The following is a 26,609-nucleotide window of genomic DNA, read 5'->3' as shown; positions in this document are numbered from 1 at the left end:
CCACCAAAGCCTGTGGGCCCTGTTCCTATGAGAGCTCTCCGACCGCTGCCACAACACCAGGGCCCAAACCCTCTATCTGCTGAAGGTGAACCAAAAACAACTGATAGCAGCTCTCAGTGATATGTGTCGGGTCCCCGCTATAATAGCAGCAACATTCACAAATGCCTACAGAACAAGCTGGAACCCAGTGTGCCTCTCAGTTTTATCATGTGATAGAAAATCTAAGGCCATCTCAAGCCGAAGGGCAAACTCATCTAATCTGCGGCCTATTATGCATCAAACTAAGATTGATGTAAAGAAACAAAGCACAGCCATCAAGTTAGCATCTTTAAACATTCGCTCACTAAAAAATAAATAATTTCTAATCAATGACTTTATAACCACAAACAATCTGGATTTTATGTTTCTAAATGAAACATGGCTAGCAGAAGGCTAGCAACAGTCCTCAATGAAGCAGCCCCTCCTAACTTCACTTACATGAGTGTCTGCAGGACTGTTAGGAGAGGTGGGGGTGTAGCTGCTCTATTTAAAGATGTCTATCAATGAAAGCAAGTGGCATTTGGTCAGTACTTGTCTTTTAAATATCTAGGGATTGTGCTGAAAGGTGCCCCACGCATTCTGTTTATTATTATTTGCAGGCCTCCAAAATATTCTCCAGCCTTTGTTGAATAGGTCACAGAAATGTTATCTATGATTTCCTCAGAGTTTGACTGTTTTGCTACTGCAGGGGATATTAATGTTCACAAAAAACAAAACTACAAAAGAAATAATGACGGTTCTAAACACATTTAACCTGACTCAGCATGTGCAAGGACCCACACACAAAGGTGGACACGCTCAAGACTTAATCATCAGTAGGGGTCTAAACATTTCATCCATTGTTATTAAGGACATAGCACTATCTGACCACTTTTTCATGCATTTTCTTTGACATTTTGATCTCTGCTACAACTGAATCTAGATCGGTCTAGATGAATCTAGATGGCATTAATGAATTTCTGCAAACTCTGTTGATATTTCCTTGATTCCTTCAACTCAAAAGTTAAGAATGTTATTGATGATATTGCACCAATAATAGTCAGTAAGAAAACAAACAGACAGAAATCAGTTTGGAGAAGATCAACAGCAGTTCAGACTATGAAAAGACAATGCAGAAAAGCTGAGAGGATGTGGAGGAAGACAAAACTTGAAATTCACTCTAGCATCTATAAAGACAGCCTTCATGCTTTTAATGTGAAACTAGCCACAGCTAGACAGAACAACTTCTCAAACCTAATAAACAGTAACTTAAATAATACTCATACTCTTTTTGCCATTGTTGAGAGACTGACAAACCCCCCCCCCAAGTCAGATTCCTAGTGAAATGCTCTCAGGCAGCAAATGCAATGAGTTTGCTTCCTCCTTTTCTGAGAAAATCATCAATATCAGAAAGGCGATTAGCACATCCTAAAGTAATGCAGAGGTCAGACAGATTAGGCCACTATATCAAAAACATATTATGTCTATTTTGGAAGCAATTGACAGCAAAATTCTGGAAGATATAGTGCAGCACCTAAAATCGTCAACCTGCGATCTTGACACACTTCCCACATATTTTTTCAAAAGTGTGCTTAACTGCTTAGAAGCAGATATTTTAGAAGCACAGAAACAGCACTCATTAAGATAATAAATGATATTCGCTTGAATTGTGACTCTGGCAAAATATCGGTGCTGGTATTGCTAGATCTCAGTGCTGCGTTTTACATAACATACTACTAGAGAGACTGGAAAACTGGGTCGGGCTTTCTGGGATGGTACTCAGTTGGATCAGGTAATACTTAGAAGGGAGAGGCTATTATGTGAGTCTAGGAGAGCATAAGTCTAATTGGACGTCCATGACATGCGGAGTCCAACAAGGGTCAATTCTTGCACCGCTCTTGTTTAGCCTGTATATGCTTCCACTTAGTCAAATAATGAGAAAGAACCAAATTGCCTATCACAGCTATGCTGATGATACCCAGATTTACCTAGCCTTATCTCCAAATGACTACAGCCCCATTTATTCCCTCTGCCAATGCATTGATGAAATTAATAGTTGGATGTGCCAGAACTTTCGTCAGTTAAACAAGGAAAAAACTGAAGTCATTGCATTTGGAAACAAAGATGAAGTTTTCAAGGTGAATGCATACCTTGACTCTAGAGCAGTGGTCCCCAACCTTTTTAGCGCCAAGGACCGGTTTAATGTCAGACAAAATTTTCACGGACCGGGCTTTATGGTGTAATGGATAAATACAAAATAAAATTATACGACTGGCATAAAAACTGTGGTATATTGTAAATATAATAATAAACATGAATCCACTGTGTATTCGTATAAAACTTTATTTAGCAGCCTCCTTTTAACATCGTTCCAACAACATAACATGAATAACATCCCCTCTGCCCCCTAACCCACTTTTTTTCACTGATTATGATCACTATGTTGACGTTTAAACATGCCTAAAAAATAAGATGCACCACAAAAACAAATATAAAATCCATGAAAATAACACAGAGCATCTGGCCTTTTTCCAAAATAAAAGATCGTTATGGCTCAGCACACTTCCACCTCCACCTCTGTTTTTTTGCAAAAATCCGCCGCTCATGGCTCTTCTGGTCCAGTCAGCGCAAGCCTGTGCCACAGTGTTGTTTTGTGTTGAAAATGTAAAAAATATATATAATGAGTGAGTACATCGTGAATCCATTTTCCAAACCGTGTTTTTGTCTTATCCTGAATCACTATGGTACACCTATAATAAGTGTTTATATTCAGACTATTTTAGTCTGGTTGGGGTCGGCAACGCTGCAGAGTAGCACAGCAATAGATGTAAACAGAGAGAAGTAGCTCCGGCTACAATGTTCTTCCGCCAGACGCGAGCGACAAAAGTTACCAACTGCAGCTTTAATGTAAGTTACGTATTTATTCTTTCTTGTGCGGCCTGGTACCAAATGACACACGGAACGGTACCGGTTCACGGCCCGGGGGTTGGGGAGCACTGCTTTAGAGGTCAAACAACTAAAAATCAAGTCAGGAATCTTGGTGTGATTCTGGAGATAGACCTTAGTTTCAGTAGTCATGTCAAAGCAGTAACTAAATCAGCATACTATCATTTAAAAACTTTGCAAGAATTAGATGTTATATTTCCATTCAAGGCTTGGAGAAACTTGTTCATGTCTTTATCACCAGCAGGGTGGACTATTGTAATGGGCTCCTCACAGGCCTTCCCAAAAAGACAATAGATAGCTGCAGCTTATCAAGAACACTGCTGCCAGGATTCTGACTAGAACCAGACAATCTGGGCATATCACACCAGTCCTCAGGTCCTTACCCTGGCTTCCAGTTCAATTTAGGATTGATTTTAAAGTACTTTTACTTGTATATAAGTCACTAAATGACCTAGGACCGAAATATATTGCAGATATGCTCACTGAATATAAGCCTAACAGACCACTCAGATCACTAGGATCGAGTCAGAAATACCAAGGGTTCACACAAAACAAGGGGAACCTTTAGTTACTATGCCGCCCGCAGTTGGAATCAGCTTCCAGAAGAGATCAGATTTGCTAAAACACTATACACTGTAAAAAGTTTAACTATTATTTACTCAATTTTTTTGGTGAAACATTTTTACACTCAAAAAAATTGAGTAAATTTTAAAGCTGTGAAATCAATGAAATATACTGTTTAAATTGAGTAATTGTCAGTAAAAAAATAATTAAATCTGAATAACTGAATTACTTTATATGAGAAATAAATATAAATTATCAAAATGTTGCATTCACTTTTTTTTTTACACTATTTACCCTTTATAATTAATATAATAAAACCAAATAAAGAAAGAAACACATTTTTTATTGAAAATTTATTTGTCAATTAAACATAAGACAAAGTCTAAAATCAACCTTTGAAACATTTTATCCATTTTAATATTCCAGTAGATTGCAAAAATGAAAACTGTAAAGTAGCCATAAGGGAAATGATTAAACCTTATGAAACATTTCATCCATCTTAGTATTCAAGTAGATTACATGTAAAATATGATAGCCGTAAGAGAAATGACATCTTACTTTGTTCCTGGTGCATACCAGCCATTTGCAGTCACACTCAACATTAAACCATAAAAAAATAAAAGCAACACTTACATCAATATTAAAGGGATAGTTCACCCAAAAAGATGATGTTGTCATAATGTACTGGCCCCCCCCCCCCGGGTTGTCCCAAATCTGTACGAATTTCTTTCTTGTGTTGAACACAAAATATATTTTAATGAATGTTGGTTAACAGATAGTTGAAAGTTGCCATTGACTTCCATGGTAGAAAAAATAAAGTATACTATGCAAAGTCAATGGCAACCTTTAACTGCGTTAACCAACACTCTTTAATACTTGGCTGAATGTCACGTCACTTCACTTAAAATATCTTTTGTGTTCAACAGAAGAAAGAAACTCGCACAGGTTTGGGACAAATTGAGGGAGAGTAAATTATGACAAAATCATCTTTTTGGGTGAACTATATCTTCAACAGAATTAATCCGATAACAGAAACACTTCCTTCAGGAATACCCATTCTGTGGGATGATCATGAACCATTACTATGCAAGAAGATAATTTTTTAACCTCTGAACATTAACAGAGTTTTGGAGGATACAGCTCAAGAAACAGTTTTTGGAACAACTCAAGTGAGTACAGGTCCTTCTCAAAATATTAGCATATTGTGATGAAGTTCATTATTTTCCATAATGTAATGATAAAAATTTAACTTTCATATATTCTAGATTCATTGCACACCAACTGAAATATTTCAGGTCTTTTATTGTTTTAATACTGATGATTTTGGCATACAGCTCATGAAAACCCAAAATTCCTATCTCAAAAAATTAGCATATCATGAAAAGGTTCTCTAAACGAGCTATTAACCTAATCATCTGAATCAACTAATTAACTCTAAACACTTGCAAAAGATTCCTGAGGCTTTTCATGGGTAAGACTGCCGACCTAACTGCTGTCCAGAAGGCCACCATTGACACCCTCAAGCGAGAGGGTAAGACACAGAAAGAAATTTCTGAACGAATAGGCTGTTCCCAGAGTGCTGTATCAAGGCACCTCAGTGGGAAGTCTGTTGAAAGGAAAAAGTGTGGCAAAAAACGCTGCACAATGAGAAGAGGTGACCGGACCCTGAGGAAGATTGTGGAGAAGGACCGATTCCAGACCTTGGGGGACCTGCGGAAGCAGTGGACTGAGTCTGGAGTAGAAACATCCAGAGCCACCGTGCACAGGCGTGTGCAGGAAATGGGCTACAGAGAAGCAGCACTGGACTGTTGCTCAGTGGTCCAAAGTACTTTTGTCGAATGAAAGCCAATTTTGCATGTCATTCAGAAATCAAGGTGCCAGAGTCTGGAGGAAGACTGGGGAGAAGGAAATTCCAAAATGCCTGAAGTCCTGTGTCAAATACCCACAGTCAGTGATGGTCTGGGGTGCCATGTCAGCTGCATTATTGCAACACTCTGGATGAGCTTAAGGCCGCTATCGAAGCATCCTGGAACTCCATAACACCTCAGCAGTGCCACAGGCTGATTGCCTCCAGGCCACGCTGCACTGAAGTCATTTCTGCAAAAGGATTCCCGACCAAGTATTGAGTGCATAACTGAACATAATTATTTGAAGGTTGACTTTTTTATGTATTAAAAACACTTTTCTTTTATTGGTCAGATGAAATAAGCTAATTTTTTGAGATAGGAATTTGGGGTTTTCATGAGCTGTATGCCAAAAGCATCAGTATTAAAACAATAAAAGACCTGAAATATTTCAGTTGGTGTGCAATGAATCTAAAATATATGAAAGTTTAATTTTTATCATTACATTATGGAAAATAATGAACTTTATCACAATATGCTAATTTTTGGAGAAGGACCTGTATTTGTGGGTCTTGGGATATCTCAAATCCAATGTGACTCCCAAAAGATGGCAGCAGGCTCTGCTGTGATTCCCAAGATTACATCGCTGACTGCCTTATCATTGTCCCGAAGGATGTAGATTTTTATGACCTCCTCTGCCAACTCTGCTTGTACGAAGACGGGTAGATCAGCTGAACCCTACAGGCAAATTTTAAAGATAACTGGTTAGAGCTAACATTCAAACCTGAATGTTACAAGAAAGTGACAAATACACAAAACAAATAGCACCTGAAGAAGCAAACATTCTGTTGGACCATATGATAGGTAAAATCTCAAACAAAGTTTACCAGGGGGAGGAGTTGCAAAATTAACAGCATTCTTCTTAACAACAGCACAGGTTAATTTTCTACATAGGGACATTTATTTTTAACAATAAACCTAAAAGAAAAATGAAAAGAGACCAACTGCGAGCTTCTATGCTGTAAATCAATGCTATAGGCTTTTATTGAGGTCCGCATTATTTCAACCAATTTCTTTATAAACATGTTTAATATTTAAGTAAAATGACTAATGGTTTTGAAACAAAAAAAGCTTGTTTAATTGCGCTACTTGAAAAAAATATGCATTGCATTAACCCTCACACTCAACCCTTAACCCTCTAAATAATTCTGTGGCTTAGTAAATACTACAGTAATATTTAACTTTATTAACTTAATAAAATCTCTGAATATAGTTTACTTGATTATACAAAAGATGGCTTTCCTGTAGCTCAAACAGTAGAGCATCGGCGCTAGCAAAAATGGATAAAATTGGAAATGTGTACCTTGAAATGCAATGTATGTTGCTTTGGAAAAAAGCGTCTGCCAAATGCATAAATGTAAACATATTAACTGACTAAAAATACAACAGTTTATTTTATCTAAAATGTACAGTTATATTTTATTTTTTCAACTAAAACAATTTAGTATTTGACTAACAAATTGTTTATTTATAATACACATAATATATTTGTGAAATTTCTATCAAACTATTTAAGGATGGAAAATTAAACTGATCTGTTTCAGGGAACATAAATATTACTTAATTCAAATCAAAATGAATATATTTAAACACACTCTTAAGAAATTTAGTAAGTTTACTCAATTAAAACAACTTACCCCTCACCCAGCCTCGGCTGTCCTTCAATACCCACCAGGTCTGGATTTGTTACATTAAAAGCTTAATGTTTTCAAACTTTTGACCGATATTGTATATGATAAGTTTCCATGTACTAGAATGATTTTACAATGGAGCATATAGTGGGAGCTGATTAAAACGCACCAGTCTATGTTATGTCCACGCCATTTTAAATACTTTTGCATGGCGTATTTGTAGTGGTGATTTAAGAGCTCATACTTGAGTTCATGTAGTAATTATGATGTTTTACAAAAACATGACAGCTTTTTACAAGACAGAATGTTGTCATTTGAAAGTTCATAAATGACAAGCCACTGACCCCAAAGGGGAACCTGTACAAAATCGTTTTCCACTGGGCATGTATAGTTATAGTTGCTGGACCACGGTTACACTTATCGTTAGACTTTCAAATGGCGGTTGAAATAAACGGTGATCCAAATAGTACGAACGTTAACCCACTCCAAAAAAAAAAAAAAAAAAAAAAACTAACATACATATGGCTGCCCCACTAACTAACTTAGAAAACTACACTGTTATGTACACGTACACACGGTCAATGTTTAATCAACTTTTGAATACATTATTGCAAATATACATAGTTATAAAATGACTACATTACTTACAGGAAATTCGAGTAATGCTGTTCACGTCATTGCTGAGAAAAGCAGTCCTTCAGTGACAGGTGCCTCTTGCTTGAGCCGCGAAACTTGTTAAACTTCTTAAGATGACGCAAAATACAAACACAATTGTTAGGAAATCCTTAATAATTAACTTCTGAATTAAACATTACAAACATAATTAGTATTAACTAGCTGGATAAATTACATAACGTACCACGATATGAGAGGAGTGCGGGCCTTGCCGTTGCTGAGGAAAGCCGTCCTTCAGGCGACTTCGATTAAGCTACGAAACTTGTTGAATATGACGTAAAATACAAAGACAATTGTTAGGAAATGCTTATTAACTTTTTAATAAAATGTTACAAACGTAAGTAAAATTAGCTGACTAACGTTACTTACCAGGAGTTGTGAGGTTTATGGCTAGTCGACGTCGCTGCTGAGGAAAGCAAATTTTTTTTTTCCTGCGGAGCTGCACACGTGATCACTTTAGCCACGAAATTTACTCAATTTATTTAAACTGTCATTTATTAAGCTGGAACTTTATTTAGGAAAATTGGTAGGAAATACTTAATAATTTTAGTTTCTAAAACAGATCAGTACAAGTAAATAATTATCAAATATTTCTATTAGAATTCACCAGAAATATTGAAGGTATATTAAAAATATAATTAGTTAGTTAAATACTTGTTTATTTTCATTACATAAACTTAAATAATAAATGTAAATTTTAGAGAAATTATTTGTTGGATTTTTAATTATTATTTTTAATCTGACCCACTCAAAATATCACTTAAATGATTTCAAAAGATTTTATTAAGTTAATATAGCTCTTTATTTTTGTGAAATTTACTAAGCCACTGAATTATTTTTTACAGTATAGTCACATTTAAATCTAGACTCAAAACTCATCTGTTTAGCTGTGCTTTTATTGAATGAGCACTGTGCAATGTCCGAACTGATTGCACAGGTTTTTTTTTTTTTAATGTAAAATCATCTTCTAACGTTTTTAAATCCATTTTAAATAAGTAAATGTTTTAATAATTTTAAGTTTTAAAATTGCTTGTTTTATTCTTATTATTTTTCTTCATTATTATTTTACTTTCATGTAAAGCACTTTGAATTACCATTGTGTACGAAATGTGCTATATAAATAAACTTGCCTTGCCTGGCCTAAGCACAACACAGAAAGTTTCACGTTAAAGGTGCCATAGAATGCATTGATACAATATTTTAAATTGTTCTCTGATGTGCCAAGAGTGTGTATGTGAAGCTTTAACTCAAAATTCCCCACAGATATTTTTTTATAGCTTGTTGAAATTGCCACTTTAAGGGTATGAGCCATTTCCTTTGAAAATCAGAATTAACCACTTGTATTGGCTCTTTGGCGCTGACATTGTACCTCCAGCAGCTACAGCAAGAAAACAGTAATGGCAGACTGCAGCTTTTCACTCAGGAGTGTGTATAATAGGACCAGTGTTGGGAAGGTTACTTTGGAAATGTAATAGGTTACAGATTACAAGTTACCCTATTTAAAATGTAATAGTAGTGTAACTTTTTTAATTACTTTAAAAAAGTAATGTAACTAATTACTTTTGAGTACTTTTCGATTACTTTTATAAATTTTATAAAATGTTTATGTGCAACTGTTAATCATCTTCAACCATTTACACCATGCAGGTTTAACCTTAAAGTAGTGCTGAATACTGTCAGACTTTCACCATCCTGCATCACTTGAATTAAGATGATCACATTTGAACACATCCACCATACAATCAGACTTTAGTACTGCCTTTTACTTTAATGAGATTGATCTGAAGTTCAATGCAGATTTAAAATCAAAAGAAATAGTTTATAGGTACTGTTTTTGAAACCAAATCTTTGCATAACTACAGGCATCTAACTGCATCTAACAATGGTTTGGGGAAAAATAGTTAATAAAAAAAAATAAAAGCATATATACATCAACTCAAATACGGTTATCTCTCTACGGCATGTGTCCTATTTTGTGTACTAAACTCCTGAAACATTAATGTCTTTTTGAAACACTGCTGTCTCTTTGTATGTGATATGATGATAGTTTCTCAAAATAAGTAAAAAATGCTCATGAAGTGACTCAGAGCAGTTCTAGAGATTAATTTTCATGAGGGGCGGACTGGGAAAAAAAATAGGCTGGGAAATCTCACACTCTTACACCCACCATCATTTCTGAAACATGGACAACCCAATTTTTTATGGACCTGACATGAAAAAGATTTGAATCCTTAGGTTGGGGGACCTGCAACGTAATTAAGAGTTCTCTCCTGAACTTCACTTCACTTCCATTATCCATCCATCTCTCTCATGACTTTAATACTGAATATTTTTATTTGACCTTTACCATGTTTTGTAAGTGCAATTTTTTTTTTGGCAAATGAATTACCACTTGTATTTATTTTTACTACAAATTCCATGGTTAAACCACGGTTAGTAGGACTACCATAACATAAGCTACATTAATTTTCTTAAGGGTTGTGTTTTTGTATATTTTGTATGCATCAAAATATGATGATTTGTCTGCTAAATTACTACTGTAACATTACAATAGATAATAATGACGTCGTTTATACAGTATTTTGAGTGAGTGTGAGCAATGTGCTGCTGCTGCTTGACTAAGTTAACAAAGACAATACTGCAGTACATTAGCATATTTACAGATGAAACTGACCTGCACCTGAAACCCTGAACAGAAGTGTCACTTCTCTGCTCCAGCTGTGCGCTTCCACAGTTCACTCCGGTCTCTCTCGCATTGATTACTCGGAGTCTGATCCAAACTGTTCGGCGGAGGCGCAGAGAGCGCGCGAGCCAAACCATTGCCAGTCACGACTAACCGATTCATGATTTATTGGAGATTTAATTATCGAATGGCGGATTAGGAAATAATCGCTTTAGTATATTCGGCTTGCAATAACAATATTAAAGTAGAGCGGCAAATCATCTGCCAGGCCCCACCGGGAACAGTCCCGGTTCTCCCGATGTCCAGTCAGCGCCTGGTTTCCACAGACACGCAGAACGAGCAGGATTTATAATCAGTCTTTTTGCGGCTTAATATTCACAGAGACCTGTCCATATCGCATTTTTCTTCAAGTGTACTGACCTACTTTTGATTTATTCATCCAAAATGTGGCACATTTCGTCAGCGTTATAGGCTGAATTCCATTTTTATGATTGAATTCTACGAATGTGTTCTCCGCATCACGGAGATCATGGGCCATATGTCTTCGTGCAATTTGGGAAAGAAATAAGCTGTATGTGGATGTGTGTAAATATTCAAATGTAATCCTCTTTGTAATCATTAAAATTTTCATAAGTAACTGTAATTTAATTACTCATTTTTTCTTAGTAACTGTAACTGATTACTGTTACATTTATTTTGTAATTAAATTACATAACTCCGTTACATGTAACTAGTTACTCCCCAACACTGAATAGGACAGAGAGCGTCACAAAAGGGTGGGACTTTCCCAGAGTGTGATGTCATAGTAGTGAGAAATCTGGAACTGCTTGTGTGGAGAGACTGATTATGATTTATAGGTATTATAAAACAATGAGTGGGTGGATTTTTACCAATAAAGGCTGGTTGTTTTCACACACTGCAGCCAGACAACTGCGTTGAAACACCTTATAAATATGATTTTTTTTTTTTTTACGTTTGGGCCCCTTTAAGCATTTTTAGAAACTGCCTAAAGTTCTTTTATATCATTTACTTTGTACATTAAACTACATTGTGTGTTTATTTATTTAAAAAAAAAAGAAAAAATTGGGAGGAAAATGTTTAACGTGCAATTTAACACATTGTGTTCTGGGCTCATCTGCTTGGCTTACCTTGAGTTGATCCTTTTAAAATTACTTGTTTCATAATGCACGTTCATATTTGCTGGTCTGTATATACTTTGAGTCAACAACAAGACATATATGCTACTGAATTGTCTTTATCATCTTATTCTGTTATTATGCAACATTAAGCATTTTGCTATATTTTGCTATATGGGTGGACAAGTGAAAGTTTTCTCATTGTATTCATGGCTTGCCTTGTAGTACATTAAATAATAACAATATATCAAATTAAAAAGTTTAATTGCACTTAATGTATCTTAATATATTTATCCATATTTACTGTATATTTTTCTACATGAGGAAAACTCTTAAAGAGAGATTTTGTGCGTTGCATTTATGTTCTGTGGCCACAGATTTGTGGGTCTTGTTTTTTTTCTTTCAGGACCCTGTAGGTTATAGCACTAAATTAGTTTTAATAATTTAATCACCACCACAGCACTCTTGTCTCCATTGGCAATACACGATTAGTGTCAATTGCAAGTGACATCATAGATAGAGGAAAGTGCTAGTGACTTCGTAATATTTTTTTCTTGTCTTCACCACTTGACTTTACCATAATATACTGGGTTACACTAACAACGGGAATCAATTAGTCACTTCATATAGAAATATCTCCTTGTGGTGGTAATTCCATATCTTCACTATTTACAGAAAACAGCATTCATTATGAGCTGCTCTCAGACAGCAGCAGAGGAGCTGGAGGAAACTACACGGTCAGTTCTGCTGCTCTAAATCACACAGGAGTTTATGTGTGCAGAGCAGAGAAAGGAAAACCAGTCTATAACACAACCTACAGCAACACACAACCACTATGGGTCACTGGTGAGTTCAGACTAAATCAGTTTGAAACTGAAATAAGAGTATGTGATGATATATATTTGATACATGCATCTGGGGTCATCAGGGGGGATCAAATGCTCCTTGATCTTTTCAGAGGTTGATGCACTACAAAAACAAACTGTATGTTTTAGAATTCAAAACTTCCTCCTCAGTCCACAGTATGTTTGTGAAGAATTGATTGTCTTCTCAGGTGCTTCTCCTCCAGTCTCTCTGATCATCAGTCCCAACAGAACTCAACACTTCACATCTGTCTCTCTCTCTCTGAGCTGTGAGGACCAGAGTAACTCTGATAGATGGAGAGTGAGAAGATACACAGATAATGAGCAGCTGGAAGATTGTTCATCTCTGTGGGGATCACAGACAGGATCTACATGTACAATCAACTCCACCAGCACATCAGACACTGGAGTGTACTGGTGTCAGTCTGAATCTGGAGAGAACTATCATCCTGTTAATATCACTGTACACTGTGAGTCTTTTTCTGTATTCATTAAACTCAAAGGCAGTTTGCAATCAAAGCTTGCAACAGGTTGATTAAACTGCTAGTAATTTAAAATTATATCAGTGGTATTGGGACTTGAAGTCAAATTGTTAGATAAAACTAAGCTTGTTCAATAAATGAAAGACAGATCCATCTCATTTTTAGAACTAAAGACTTTAGCTGTTTTAACTTGAGACAGTAAACAGTTGCTCAGCTGTTTCCTAGTGATCAGAACACTACAGAAACATATGCTCTCGTTCAGATATAGTGCTTGATAAAGTGTTTGTGTGTCTCTTTTTCAGTGTCTCATTCAGAATCTCAGATCTCTGTCCTCCACACACTCAGTTCTGTACTGACAGTTTGTCCATATCTGATAGTGACAGTCGTGCTGATCTTCAAATGCTGCAGGATGAGAGGTATAACAGCTGAATGATTTATTACATGTCATTATAATCATATTTTACTGATCAACAATTATTATTATCATTAATGCTGTCTGGCTGAATGTGCGTGTGGTCAAATTAACATTTGTGTTTGTGTGCGTGCACCACTGTCCTCCTTTGACTTGCAGCTAATGGTTGTTAGATTCAACATGAACCAGAATTTCAAACCCTTGGACTTTTGAGTGAAACAGGATATTTAACAAGAAAACATGTAGAGCAGAACTTGATTTTACCCAACAGTCTTATGTTATGTAGCCTCTGTGATATTTGCCTGCTTTATAACCGCATGTACTGTACATGTGATTTATAAGCATGTTTATTCATTATTCTTTAGTGTATTCTTTATTCATGAATTGTATTGTTGCAATGCTATGTACGTTTTTCATATTTTGAACTGTTAATAATCTCTTTTCTTTTCTTTTTTTTAAATAAAAAAGTACCTTTTAAAACATTGTGGAGCTTATTATTTTTTAAAACATTCTTGCAGTGTCACAGTAAAAACAAAAGAACCATGACCTATGAGCCAATAGGTTTTATATGTCAATTATAATACTATAATCTACATAAATTATTACAGTTAGAAGGAGATCCGGTGACTCTGATCTGTGCGGTTAAAGGCTCCTCTACAGGCTGGACATTCAGCTGGTTCACTGTAACTGTTTCATCAGGTAAGATATAGTGTGCTTCATGTGATACCATCTGAATGAACTTGTTTCTTAAAATATATTACAGAGTTTAACAAATATGTAATAAATCTGAATACAATGATTATACCAATGAAGGTAATTTATAAGACTCATAAAAATGACTTGTCATTTCTTGAGGTAACTGCACATTCTCACTTTTTATAGACAAACAGATATCATTATGAGCTGCTCTCAGACAGCAGCAAAGGAGCTGGAGAAAACTACACTGTCAACTCAGAAACAAGCCACTCATAAAGGTTCACAAAACTCCAGCTCCTCCTGCAGGAAAGAAAATCAGTCAAACATTTAAGTCAAAACAAAAATCATTCACAACCCATTATACTGGCAAAATGTGACATGTGAACCAGAATATTCAATAAACCAATGGAAGAAATGCTTAAATTAATTGGGAACTGACTGGTTCAGTATTATTTACATAAATTACAGTATTTCATTAACACTTTAAATTTAAATTGTAAAAAATATATAGGAACTATTTTTAGTGAATGTTGATTTTAAAATATTAGATTAGAATGCAAATGTTAGAATGAAGAACAAAGTACAAGAATGAGAAACAGATAAAACAGTAGTTAACCAGGCTCTCCTCTCACCCCCTGAGGACCTGCACTTGCTGGTTGAGCAGTTCCTCCAAGCCATTTCCATCCAACGAGAACAAAAGTCACATGACAAACTGGCAATACATATCACTAAGAAATGCAAGGGAAGCCACTAATGTAATAATTATCATATAAATTCCTTGCACCCCAGAGTGAGCAGACAAAACACAGTAAATGTCTCAGATTATTCACATCGAGTCTTTTACCACACAAGCCAAAACATCACCTCAAGAGAGTATACAAACATTTTTTGTGAATTAAACGGGCGTAGCCATCTTTTAAGAAGTGAGGGGGACAGAAATATATATATATATATATATATATATATATATATATATATATATATATATATATATATATATATATATATATATATAACATTTCTGTAATCTATATAGCCTACAAATCAAAAGTTTTTGAACTGTGAGATATTTGGTTTTTAAAGAAGTCTCTTCTGCTCACCAAGCCTGCATTTATTTGATCCAAAGTAAAGCAAAACAGAAAAATTGTGAAATATTTTACTAACCTATTTAAATTAACTGTTTTCTATTTGGATATATTTCAATATAAATATTAACAAAACTGTTCAAAAACTTTTGACTGGTAGTGGATACTATAGGCAATTTAAATTTTTTCTCAAATTTCTAGCTTTTAAATGACTTAGAAATCTATAACTCCTGGACAATAACAAATAATAATGATGTGTTTATATACTACAAACAATTTTTTTTATCTCATAATAAGGCAGAATAGTTTATATTCTGTAACAAATGCTATGTCAATTGGTAATGCACTGTTCATCCTTTATTTATCACCTGTTGGAGATTACTTGAAAAATCATATATTGTTGCAATCGTATGTTTAATGTCTTCGTGTTTGCAAAAGTTTCTGGGCTTTTTTTGTGTGTATAAACTGTTTTCAAACAGCGATAGCTGGACACTTTTGCCCATATTAGGACCTTCCTGAAATGAAAATGAAAATGAAATGACGCTCCGGCTTTGAGTATGAATGAAACACACACTGCAGGAGTGTTTGCGCTCTGTGATCAGTGGCGAAGCCAGGATGTTTTTATACGGGTGGCCAGGGAAGGGCCAGCAACCAGTTTGGGGTGGCACAGAAATCTTCATTATTTTATATAAAAAATGTGTTTGACTATAACGTAGGGGTAATGGGCTATTTTAGTGCCTTAAATACAACTGAGTACAATTAATTTCTACTTAAATGAATTGAGATTGCAATTTGCGACTTAGATCAAGTAACACTGGGTGAATATGACAATTCTTTTATTATTCCTCACCTCCAGGTATTTTAATAAAGGGGCTCACTTTAGCTTTATTGCTCATTCAGCTTCTCAAAACTCGTAAATGCTTGTTCTCCAACATTAATCATGGATGAGGCATGCAATGCTAAAAAAAAAAATGTGAAAAGGCCAAAAATCAACATAACAGTAGAATTTGGTTTTATACATTTAAATGGTTTAAATATCGCATATTTTATAGTATAAGTGCACTGTGCTCACAATTAATTGTGCATTAAATTACTAATAAAAAAATAAAAATCAACTTACGTCTGATATTGTGACCTCGAATTGCAGGATAGGCTATATTTTATTTGAACATGCATTTGAGAGACGTGGTTTGCTGCTTATACACGCACAGTTTGCAGCTTTAATCGCCTTTTCTGTGATTTCATGACTTAGCTGTAGACATCTTCAAGACAAAAAGACTTTAAACAGCCCTTTAATCACAGAGCAAATAAATAAGTCAAAGCTTGTTCTTGTGTTATAGTTACTTAAATCTAGGCTGTCACACTATATTTCACACACTGGTTTGCCAAAAATATAACATTAGCTCTACTGAACACACACATCTGCAAAAAAACACCCTCAGTCTTCAGTCCAGAAAATAGCTTTTCATATTTCATGGCGCAATGGCACTGGTGTAGCAGTTGATTTTGTTCACCTTCTTGTTTCCCCTCGGGTTGTAAGGTCTGTGTAATAAACCCAACCAAATAGTTTCCTCAAACATTGCCCCAAATTAGCCTAAATTCTGCCGCCTGCAAATACACCAAACACAACTGGATGTAAGGAAATCAAAAGGGGACAAATCTCTTGCTACACTGTAGCATAGTAAAATGATTCTCACACTCCAGTTAATGTTCTACTATTATTTTTCTTCATCTTGCAATTGTTCCTTTGTTTTTGTCTTATGTCCCAGTTTTTGGAGTTTAATTTTTCCATTGCAAATTTGTCCATGCTGATGTCCAAATGCTGACGTTTCAATATAGAGCAACAATACATTTTAACTAATATTCTATTTGATTAATCTGTTTACCTTCTTACTGATAACAGTGGAATATAGTTAATATAGATCAAACCTATTTGAGGAAATTCTAAATTACAGAACTCAAGGTATTTATCCATGTCTTAAAAAAAGAGCAGAAATATTTCATTTCTATATGTTCCTCCAATTTCCAAGTTGATGGTAAGCAACTTCTCTACACCGACACATTTTTTCATATTAAAGTGAGTATAATGATACACCAACACTTTATAATAACAAAGTCAGTGCTTGTCAAGAAACTATACTTAACTGACTTAAAGCAACTGGCACATGGGCAATGGCCTGTTTTCTAATTTCAGTTTATATAGGCATATTCCTTCAATTAGGCCTTTAGAACCTCATTGCAGGTTATTTGTTTAGATTTTAACAATAAAACTATTTCAATAGATGGCCAACTAAATCACGTCTCCTCAGAAAGCAATGTAAAGTTTAGAAGAAAAGTGGCTGCTGGACAAAAAGAGGCCAGACAATTATAATTTTAGAATTAGAAAAAAGCAAGCTTGCCATTTCAGCTAGATTCTACTGGCCTGTAATGGGGGTGGACATTGATAAATGGTTACAAAGGCTACGAAATATTTTCCTTGTCAACACTGCTTTGAGACATATAAACTGATTATGTTATGTTAACAGCTAGGATTAATTTAGTGGGGAAAGTCACAAATGCATGTTCAGGACCAAAAATTTAAATGTGTACATTTATTGACCATTACACAAAATAGCCTATGCTATTCTGACTAAATATGATGCAGTTGTGTACTGCATTACTTTATTTCACAGGTTTGGGGCAACAAAGATCATTCTTTCTGACCAAGGCACAGAGTCTGTTTACCAGGTTTATAGTTTATTGAATAAAGGGGGGGGGGGGTCACTATGAATTAAAGTTGTCATGTGTGCATATGGTTCTGATTTATACACAACTTATATGGTTCATTGTATACTTATTTTAGTGTATGTTTTGCCTACACATCACACACAAAGATTTTTTTTTTAAGCTTTCAGTGCATACATAAATACAACAACAGCAAGGCATATAATACAAAAATACAAATAAATGAGCATAAATGAATAAGTATAAGACAATATAAAACAAAATAGCCAAAGCCTCAAGCATCACACTGAAATCGGTAATAAAACCCTGAATCAAAGATGAAATGCCTTTAACTGTCATTTTGCATTATTGACACACTGTTTTCCTAATTAATGTTGTTCAGTTGCTTTGAAGCAAAAGTGTGTGACCGTCCTCCTGTTTCACGGACCAGCAGCAGTAGGTGCAGCGCGTGCGCTCATCTCACGGGTCACCTGACCTGCATGGCCAAATGTCCGCTGAGCAGAAATCAGCTCTCAGTCTCCATACAACCGTTACGGTGTTAGTTAAAAATGTAAAACTGGCCCTTAATCAGTGGATCAGCTGTCATCCTTGATTGACAGCATTTCTCCTTTCTTGTGTTGACGAACTTGACCAACTAGCTATCAGATCTGGGGTGGCCAATGAGCTTTCAGGGGTGGTTTCGATCAGTTTCACCAGAGATGAACTGCTGAACATTCGGCAGAACACACCACAAGATCTTTTACCGGATTTAAATTATTCAGACGTTTTACTGAACGTTGTTATCGGAGGAGCGGCGGCGCTGATCAATCGCTTCAGGACGCGCAGACGGGGGAAGCGAGCGGGAGCGCTCGTCAGATTCAGGAAGCGCGGATTTCGAACGCCGTTGCCTAGCATCCATCTCGCAAATCTCCGCTCTCTACCCAACAAAACAGACGAACTCCTTCTGCTCTCTCGGACAAATAAGGATTTCTCTCACTCTGCTGCTCTGTGTTTCACGGAAACCTGGCTGAATGACGCCATACTGGACAGCACGCTCCATCTGCCGGGCTTTCAGCTGTTTAGAGCGGATCGCGAATCAGAATCAACTGGGAAGTCGCGCGGCGGCGGGACATGCTTTTACATCAATGAACGGTGGTGTACAGATGTAACTGCGCTAAAGAAGATGTGCTGTCCTGATCTAGAAATGCAGTTTGTCAACTGCAAGCCGTTCTATTCGCCGCGGGAGTTTCATTCGTTCATTCTGGTCAGTGTTTACATCCCTCCGCGAGCGCATGTGAGCTCAGCTTTACAGAAACTTGCTGATCAGATCACAGACACAGAACAACAGCACCCGGACTCTGTTTTAATCATTCTTGGGGACTTTAACAAAGCCAATCTCTCCCGTGAACTGCCAAAATACAGACAGCATGTTACATGTCCCACCAGAGACAGTACTATATTGGATCACTGTTACACCACAATAAAGGATGCATATCACTCTGTTCCACGAGCAGCTTTGGGATGTTCTGATCACTGTCTGGTTCATCTCGTACCGTCCTACAAGCAAAAACTTAAATCTGCTAAACCTGTAGTAAGGACTGTGAAGAGATGGACCAGCGAAACAGAGCAGGTTTTACAATCTTGTTTTGACTTCACTGATTGGAGTGTTTTTGAAGCTGCTACCACCGATCTGGACAAACTCACAGAGACCGTAACATCCTATGTTAGTTTCTGTGAGGATATATGCATTCCTACCAGGACTTTTTTTAACATTCAACAATGATAAGCCATGGTTTACAGTAAAACTCAGATATCTTCGTCAGGCCAAGGAGGATGCCTACAGAAATGGGGACAGGGTCTTGTACAATCAGGCCAGGAACACACTGAACAAAGAGATCAGAGCGGCTAAAAAGACCTACGCTAAAAAGTTGACCTGAATGAGTTTTATCAGACATGCAAAATAAATCTAATGTATCTCTTGCTCTGGCTACTGTGTATAGACCACCAGGGCCGTATACAGAATTCCTAAAAGAATTTGCAGATTTCCTCTCAGACCTTCTAGTTACAGTTGATAAGGCGCTAATCATGGGAGATTTTAATATTCACGTTGATAATGCAAATGATACATTAGGACGTTTACTGACCTAATAAACTCCTTTGGAGTCAAGCAAAATGTCACTGGGCCCACTCATCGTTTTAATCATACACTAGATTTAATTATATCGCATGGAATCGATCTTACTGCTATAGATATTGTACCTCAAAGTGATGATATTACAGACCATTTCCTTGTATCGTGCATGCTGCGTATAACTGATAGTAACTATATGTCGCAGCGTTACCGTCTGGGCAGAACTATTGTTCCAGCCACCAAAGAAAGATTCGCAAATAACCTGCCTGATCTATCTCATCTGCTAATTGTACCCCCAAAATACACACGAATTAGACGAAATTACTGACAACATGGGCACTATTTTCTCTAATACATTAGAAGCTGTCGCCCCAATCAAATTGAAAAAAGTTAGTTACTGTACCATGGTATAACAATAATACTCACTCTCTCAAGAAATTAACTCGTAGTCTTTGAACGCAAATGGAGAAAAACTAACTTAGAAGTTTTTAGAATTGCATGGAAAAACAGTATGTCCAGCTATAGACAGGCTCTAAAAACTGCTAGGGCAGAGCATATCCACAAACTCATTGAAAATAACCAAAACAATCCTAGGTTTTTATTTAGCACAGTGGCTAAGTTAACAAATTACCAGATGCCACCTGATTCAAATATTCCACCAACGTTAAATAGTAATGACATTATGAATTTCTTCACTGATAAAATAGATAACATTAGAAATACAATAGCGAATGTAGATTCTACAGCGTCTAACACTTCAGTTTCATCCATCGCACCCAAAGATAAACTGCAGTGCTTTACAACCATAGGACAGGAAGAGCTAAATAAACTTATCACTGTATCTAAACCAACAACATGTTTATTAGATCCTGTACCCTCTAAATTACTGAAAGAGCTGTTACCTGTAGCCGAAGAACCGCTTCTCAATATCATAAACTCGTCGTTAACTTTAGGACACATCCCAAAACCATTCAAGCTGGCGGTTATCAAGCCTCTTATTAAGAAACCAAAACTAGATCCTAGTGTACTGGCAAATTATAGGCCTATTTCAAATCTTCCATTTATGTCTAGAATTTTAGAGAAAGTTGTGTCTGCTTAATTGAGCACCTTCCTGCATAAAAATGATCTGTATGAAGAATTTCAGTCAGGTTTTAGGCCCCACCATAGCACAGAAACTGCACTTGTTAAAATTACAAATGACCTGCTCCTTGCGTCAGACCAAGGCTGCATCTCATTTCTAGTCTTACTTGATCTTAGTGCTGCATTCGACACCATAGATCATGACATACTCATAGATCGATTACAAAACTATACAGGTATTCAAGGGCAGGCTCTAAGATGGTTTAGATCCTACCTGTCCGATCGCTACCATTTTGTTTACTTAAATGGGGAGTCATCTTATTTATCATCAGTAAAATATGGAGTGCCACAAGGATCCGTCCTAGGTCCCCTTCTATTTTCAATATATATGTTGCCCCTTGGTAATATTATTAGAAAATACGGAATTAGCTTCCACTGTTATGCTGATGATACTCAGCTATATATCTCAACGAGACCAGATGAAACTTCCCAATTATCTAAGCTAACAGAGTGTGTTAAAAATGTAAAAGATTGGATGACACACAATTTTCTCCAATTAAATTCGGATAAGACAGAGATACTAATTATTGGACCAAAAAACACTACACAGAATCTTGTAGATTACAATCTGCAACTAGACGGATGTACTGTTACTTCCTCTACAGTCAGAAATCTGGGTGTTATATTAGACAGCAACTTGTCTTTTGAAAATCATATTTCCAATGTTACAAAAACTGCATTCTTCCATCTTAGAAACATTGCCAAGCTACGAAACATGTTATCTGTTTCTGATGCAGAAAAGCTAGTTCATGCATTCATGACCTCTAGACTGGACTATTGTAATGCACTTCTAGGTGGTTGTCCTGCTTCTTCAATAAACAAGCTACAGGTAGTCCAAAATGCAGCAGCTAGAGTCCTTACGAGGTCAAGAAAATATGATCATATTACCCCAATTTTACAGTCTCTGCACTGGCTACCTATTAAGTTCCGTATCAGTTACAAATTATCATTACTTACCTATAAGGCCCTAAATGGTTTAGCTCCAGCGTACCTAACTAGCCTTCTACCACGTTACAACCCATCACGCACCCTAAGGTCACAAAACGCTGGACTTTTGGTCGTTCCTAGGATAGCAAAGTCCACTAAAGGAGGTAGAGCTTTCTCACATTTGGCTCCCAAACTCTGGAATAGCCTTCCTGATAATGTTCGGGGTTCAGACACTCTCTCTCTCTGTTTAAATCTAGATTAAAAACACATCTCTTTCGCCAAGCATTCGAATAATGTATCTTTTTAATTGAGTGTAGTTGCATCTGTTCAAAGGTGCATTTTTATTCATTAGCTTGGGTTAAACTAATTTTACTTTGTTGGATCAGCAGCTATGCTAATGATGTCTGTATTTTGTTTCTATGTTTCGCCACGGGATTTACATCCCGTGGTAACTAGGATTTAAACAAGCTCCAGTCTGGATCCAGAACACCTGAGAAGAGATGATGCTGACCCTCAGAGGATATCAGATGATGCTAACCTTGAATCAACAAACAGAACTAACAATTATTGCTAAATGTGTGACTGAATCATATAATAACTTAATTAATAATATTGATAGTTCATCGTCTAGCTGACTACGTCTTGTATTATTATTATTATTTTTTTTATTTTTTTTCTAAAATTCTGTCAAATGTGCACAAACTACTAGCTACTACTAAATATTGTAGAAACATAATTTTCTGTAAAGTTGCTTTGTAACGATCTATTTTGTAAAAAGCGCTATACAAATAAACTTGAATTGAATTGAATTGAATTGCAGATTTGAAACCCCCAACACCCATTCTGACCATCTCCCTACACAACCATTAACACATCCTGCAATCCCACCCTCCACACTTCCTGCTCTTCAAATCTTTGAAGATGATGTGCGCCAGGTCTTCAAGAAGAACAAAAACACCAGCCTGTCTGAAAATCTGTGCTGACCAGCTGGCCCCCATCTTTTCACAGATCTTCAACAGATCCCTGGAGTTGTGTGAAGTGCCTTCCTGCCTCAAATGCTCCACCATCATCCCCATCCCAAAGAAACCCAAGATAGCAGAACTTAACGACTACAGACCTGTGGCTCTAACGTCTGTCGTCATGAAGTCGTTTGAAAAACTGGTTCTGGCTTATCTGAAGGACATCACTGGACCCTTACTGGACCCCCTCCAGTTTGCTTACCGAGCAAACAGGTCCGTGGATGATGCAATCAACATGGGATTGCACTTCATCCTGCAACATCTGGACAAAACAGGGACTTATGTGAGGATCCTATTTGTGGACTTTAGTTCAGCATTCAACACCATCATCCCAACAGCCCTTCAGACCAAACTGACCCAGCTCTCTGTTCCTAGCTCTATCTGTCAGTAGATCACCAGCTTTCTGACAGACAGGCAACAGTTAGTGAGACTGGGGAAATTCACATCAAACAGCTGCTCCACCAACACTGGTGGCCCTCAGGGATGTGTTCTCTCCCCTCTGCTCTTCTCCCTGTACACCAACGACTGCACCTCTAAAGACCCCTCTGTCAAGCTCCTAAAGTTTGCAGACGACACTACAGTCATCGGCCTCATCCAGGACGGTGATGAGTCTGCTTAAAGACAAGAGGTTGAGCAGCTGGCTGTCTGGTGCAGTCTTAACAACCTGGAGCTGAACAGTGCTCAAAACAGTGGAGATGATCGTGGACTTCAGGAGAAACCCCCCTGCACTTTCCCCACTCACCATCATGAACAGCACTGTGACTGCAGTGGAGTCATTCAGATTCCTGGGAACCATCATCTCTCAGGGCCTGAAGTGGGACAATCACATTGACTCCATTGTTAAAAAGGCCCAGCAAAGGTTGAATTTCCTTCGCCAGCTGAGGAAGTTTAACCTGCCACAGGAGCTTCTAAAACAGTTCTACTCGGCCGTCATTGAGTCTGTCCTCTGTACTTCAATAACTGTCTGGTTTGGTTCAGCAACAAAATCAGACATCAAAAGACTACAGAGAACTGTTCGGACTGCTGAAAGGATTATTGGTGCTCCCCTGCCCACCCTTCAAGAACTGTATACATCCAGAGTGAGGAAAAGGGCTCAGAAAATCACTCTGGATCCCTCACATCCAAGTCACCTCATCTTTGAACTTTTGCCATCTGGCCGGCGCCTCAGAGCCGCAAACACCAGAACAGCAAGGCACAAGAACAGTTTCTTCCCCCAGGCAATCTACCTCTTGAACAGTTAAATGTTCCCTACTTATGCTTATAAACGTGCAATATCCTTATATTTATTTGTTAACCCTCCATCCTAGAACATTCCTGCATCTCACTCAATCCTATTCCATTATCATTTAAAGCACAATTGTTTATACACTTATTTATTTGCCAATTTGTCTTTTGTGTGTGTGTGTGTGTTGTTGTTGTCTCTGTGTACTGGAAGCTTATGTCACTAAAACAAATTCCTTGTATGCGTAAGCATACTTGGCAATAAAGCTCTTTCTGATTCTGATTCTGAGATGCACCTTATCACACTGAGGACATTTGAGGGACTCAAACACAACTATTTAAAAAGATTCAAACATTCACTGATGCTCCAGAAGGAAACAAGATGCATTAAGAGCTGGGGGGTGAAAACTTTTGGAATTTGAAGATCAAGGTAAATTGTACTTAATTTGTGTACCGGGAAACATACAAGTATCTTCTGTTGCTTATGAAGCGCAGAACTAAATGGAAAAAAATTATATTTCAACAAAATAAGACAAATTTGGCCATCTTCATTGTGTTCAAAAGTTTTCACCCCCAGCTCTTAATGCATCTTGTTTCCTTCTGGAGCATCAGTGAATGTTTGAATCTTTTTAAATAGTTGTGTTTGAGTCCCTCAAATGTCCATAGTGTGATAAGGTGTATCTCAAAATCATAAAGTCACTGCTGGAAAGGGTTCAAATATAGCATCAGTGAATGTTTGAATCTTTTTAAATAGTTGTGTTTGAGTCCCTCAAATGTCCATAGTGTGATAAGGTGTATCTCAAAATCATAAAGTCACTGCTGGAAAGGGTTCAAATATGCAAAGATGCTGGAAAACTGAAGAATCTGCAGGACCTTAAAGATTTTTCTGAAGAACGCTGCTCAATTTAACTGTTCAGAACAAACAAGGGACTCATGCACAACCATCACAAAACAGAAAGACAGTCGAGGATCATCAGGTAACAGAACACAGTACTAAGAACCAAGGGTTCCCAAACTTTTGAGGGGGTTATTTTAATAATTTCAGCATTTTTTTTGTCTTGTGGACTAAATGTTAATATCTTTTATGCACAATATCTTACTCAGGACAGTACTAAATAAAATATAACATGCATTTAGTATGATCTCTCTTATTTTTGAAAATTACTCATATTTTCACAGATTCTGCAAGGGGTGCCCAAACTTTCGAGCCCCACTGTATATATATATATATATATATATATATATATATATATATATATATATATATATATATATATATATATATATATTGTAATGATTATGATTCTATTGATGGTGTGACGTCATTGCTACGGAAGGAACGATGTCTGTGAGTACACCTGTGGCAATACCTTTAAACTTAATTGGTTAAGAAACTGTCAAAGAAATGAAAATTCATTATGGTTCTTTATCCCCCAGTCCATCTTTAACAAGCTTGGAGGCTTATCTTTTATATTGAGATGTAACTATCTGCCTGGGAAATTACCAGTTATTCTATCCAAATTTCACCAGCAAATGTTATTAGCTTGGAAAATTGGTTTCCATCACAACTTTTCTCCACACAAAATGCTTCTCTGGAACAATTGTCTTATTACCTCTAGGAATAAATCTTTATTTTTACGGAAATGGTTTGAAAAAAATATATTTTTTGTCATGGATTTGTTTGATGAAAATGGAAATGTTTTGTCTTATGAAGATTATATGTTTATTTACAATTTCCCCATTCCATTTAAAGAGTTTCAGCAAGTTGTTAAAGCTATTCCCAATGGGTTAAAACATCTGATGAAAAGTCACCTTACTTTTGGAAGTAACGAAAGGAAACTTCCTGAGTTAATAATTGATGGTATCAAAATATTTTCTCATTCCTGTAAGAATAAAAATATTAGATTAATTTTTCAATCCAAACATAAAATTTCTCCTAGAGGGAAATTTTTTTGGAATGCACAAATTGATGATATTCGTTGGAAAGAAACATGGTTAAATCCAAACAAATTTTGTATGCTAAATAAAGTTAAAGAGTTACACTTTAAAATACTTCACAAAATCTACCCATGTAAAGCTTTGTTATCAAAATTCATGGACATTGACAGCAAGTGTATTTTTTGTAATGTACACGAGGAAGACTTGGCTCATTTGTTTTACAATTGTGATGTGTCTTTAAAATTTTGGTCTGACGTTAGTTTTTTTCTTTTTGCCCCAAGAAAGGTGAATTATAAATTATCTCTAAAAGATGTTATATGTTCTTTCACACATAGAAGCAAAATGTTTGAATATGTGGTGAACTTTTATATCCTGCATGGTAAATATTACATCCATAAACAAAAATTTGCAAAATGCATACCTAAATGTAGTCTA

General features: G+C 36.5%; 1 protein-coding gene across 1 annotated transcript in view; it reads left to right on the top strand.

Annotated features, from left to right (window-relative positions):
- The window catches only part of LOC113092936 (Fc receptor-like protein 5), a 139,173-nt gene that overhangs the window by 75,184 nt on the left and 37,380 nt on the right, over positions 1 to 26,609 (top strand). The window contains exon 15 of the mRNA XM_026258731.1: positions 12,233 to 12,403. Coding sequence (XP_026114516.1) covers positions 12,233 to 12,403 — 171 coding nt within the window. The remainder of the gene's footprint in view (positions 1 to 12,232; positions 12,404 to 26,609) is intronic.

The sequence above is a fragment of the Carassius auratus genome, unplaced genomic scaffold, assembly GCF_003368295.1.
Source record: "Carassius auratus strain Wakin unplaced genomic scaffold, ASM336829v1 scaf_tig00214785, whole genome shotgun sequence".
Taxonomy (NCBI): domain Eukaryota; kingdom Metazoa; phylum Chordata; class Actinopteri; order Cypriniformes; family Cyprinidae; genus Carassius; species Carassius auratus.
Note: the sequence above shows the minus strand (reverse complement) of the source record. Positions and strands in the feature narration are given on the sequence as shown.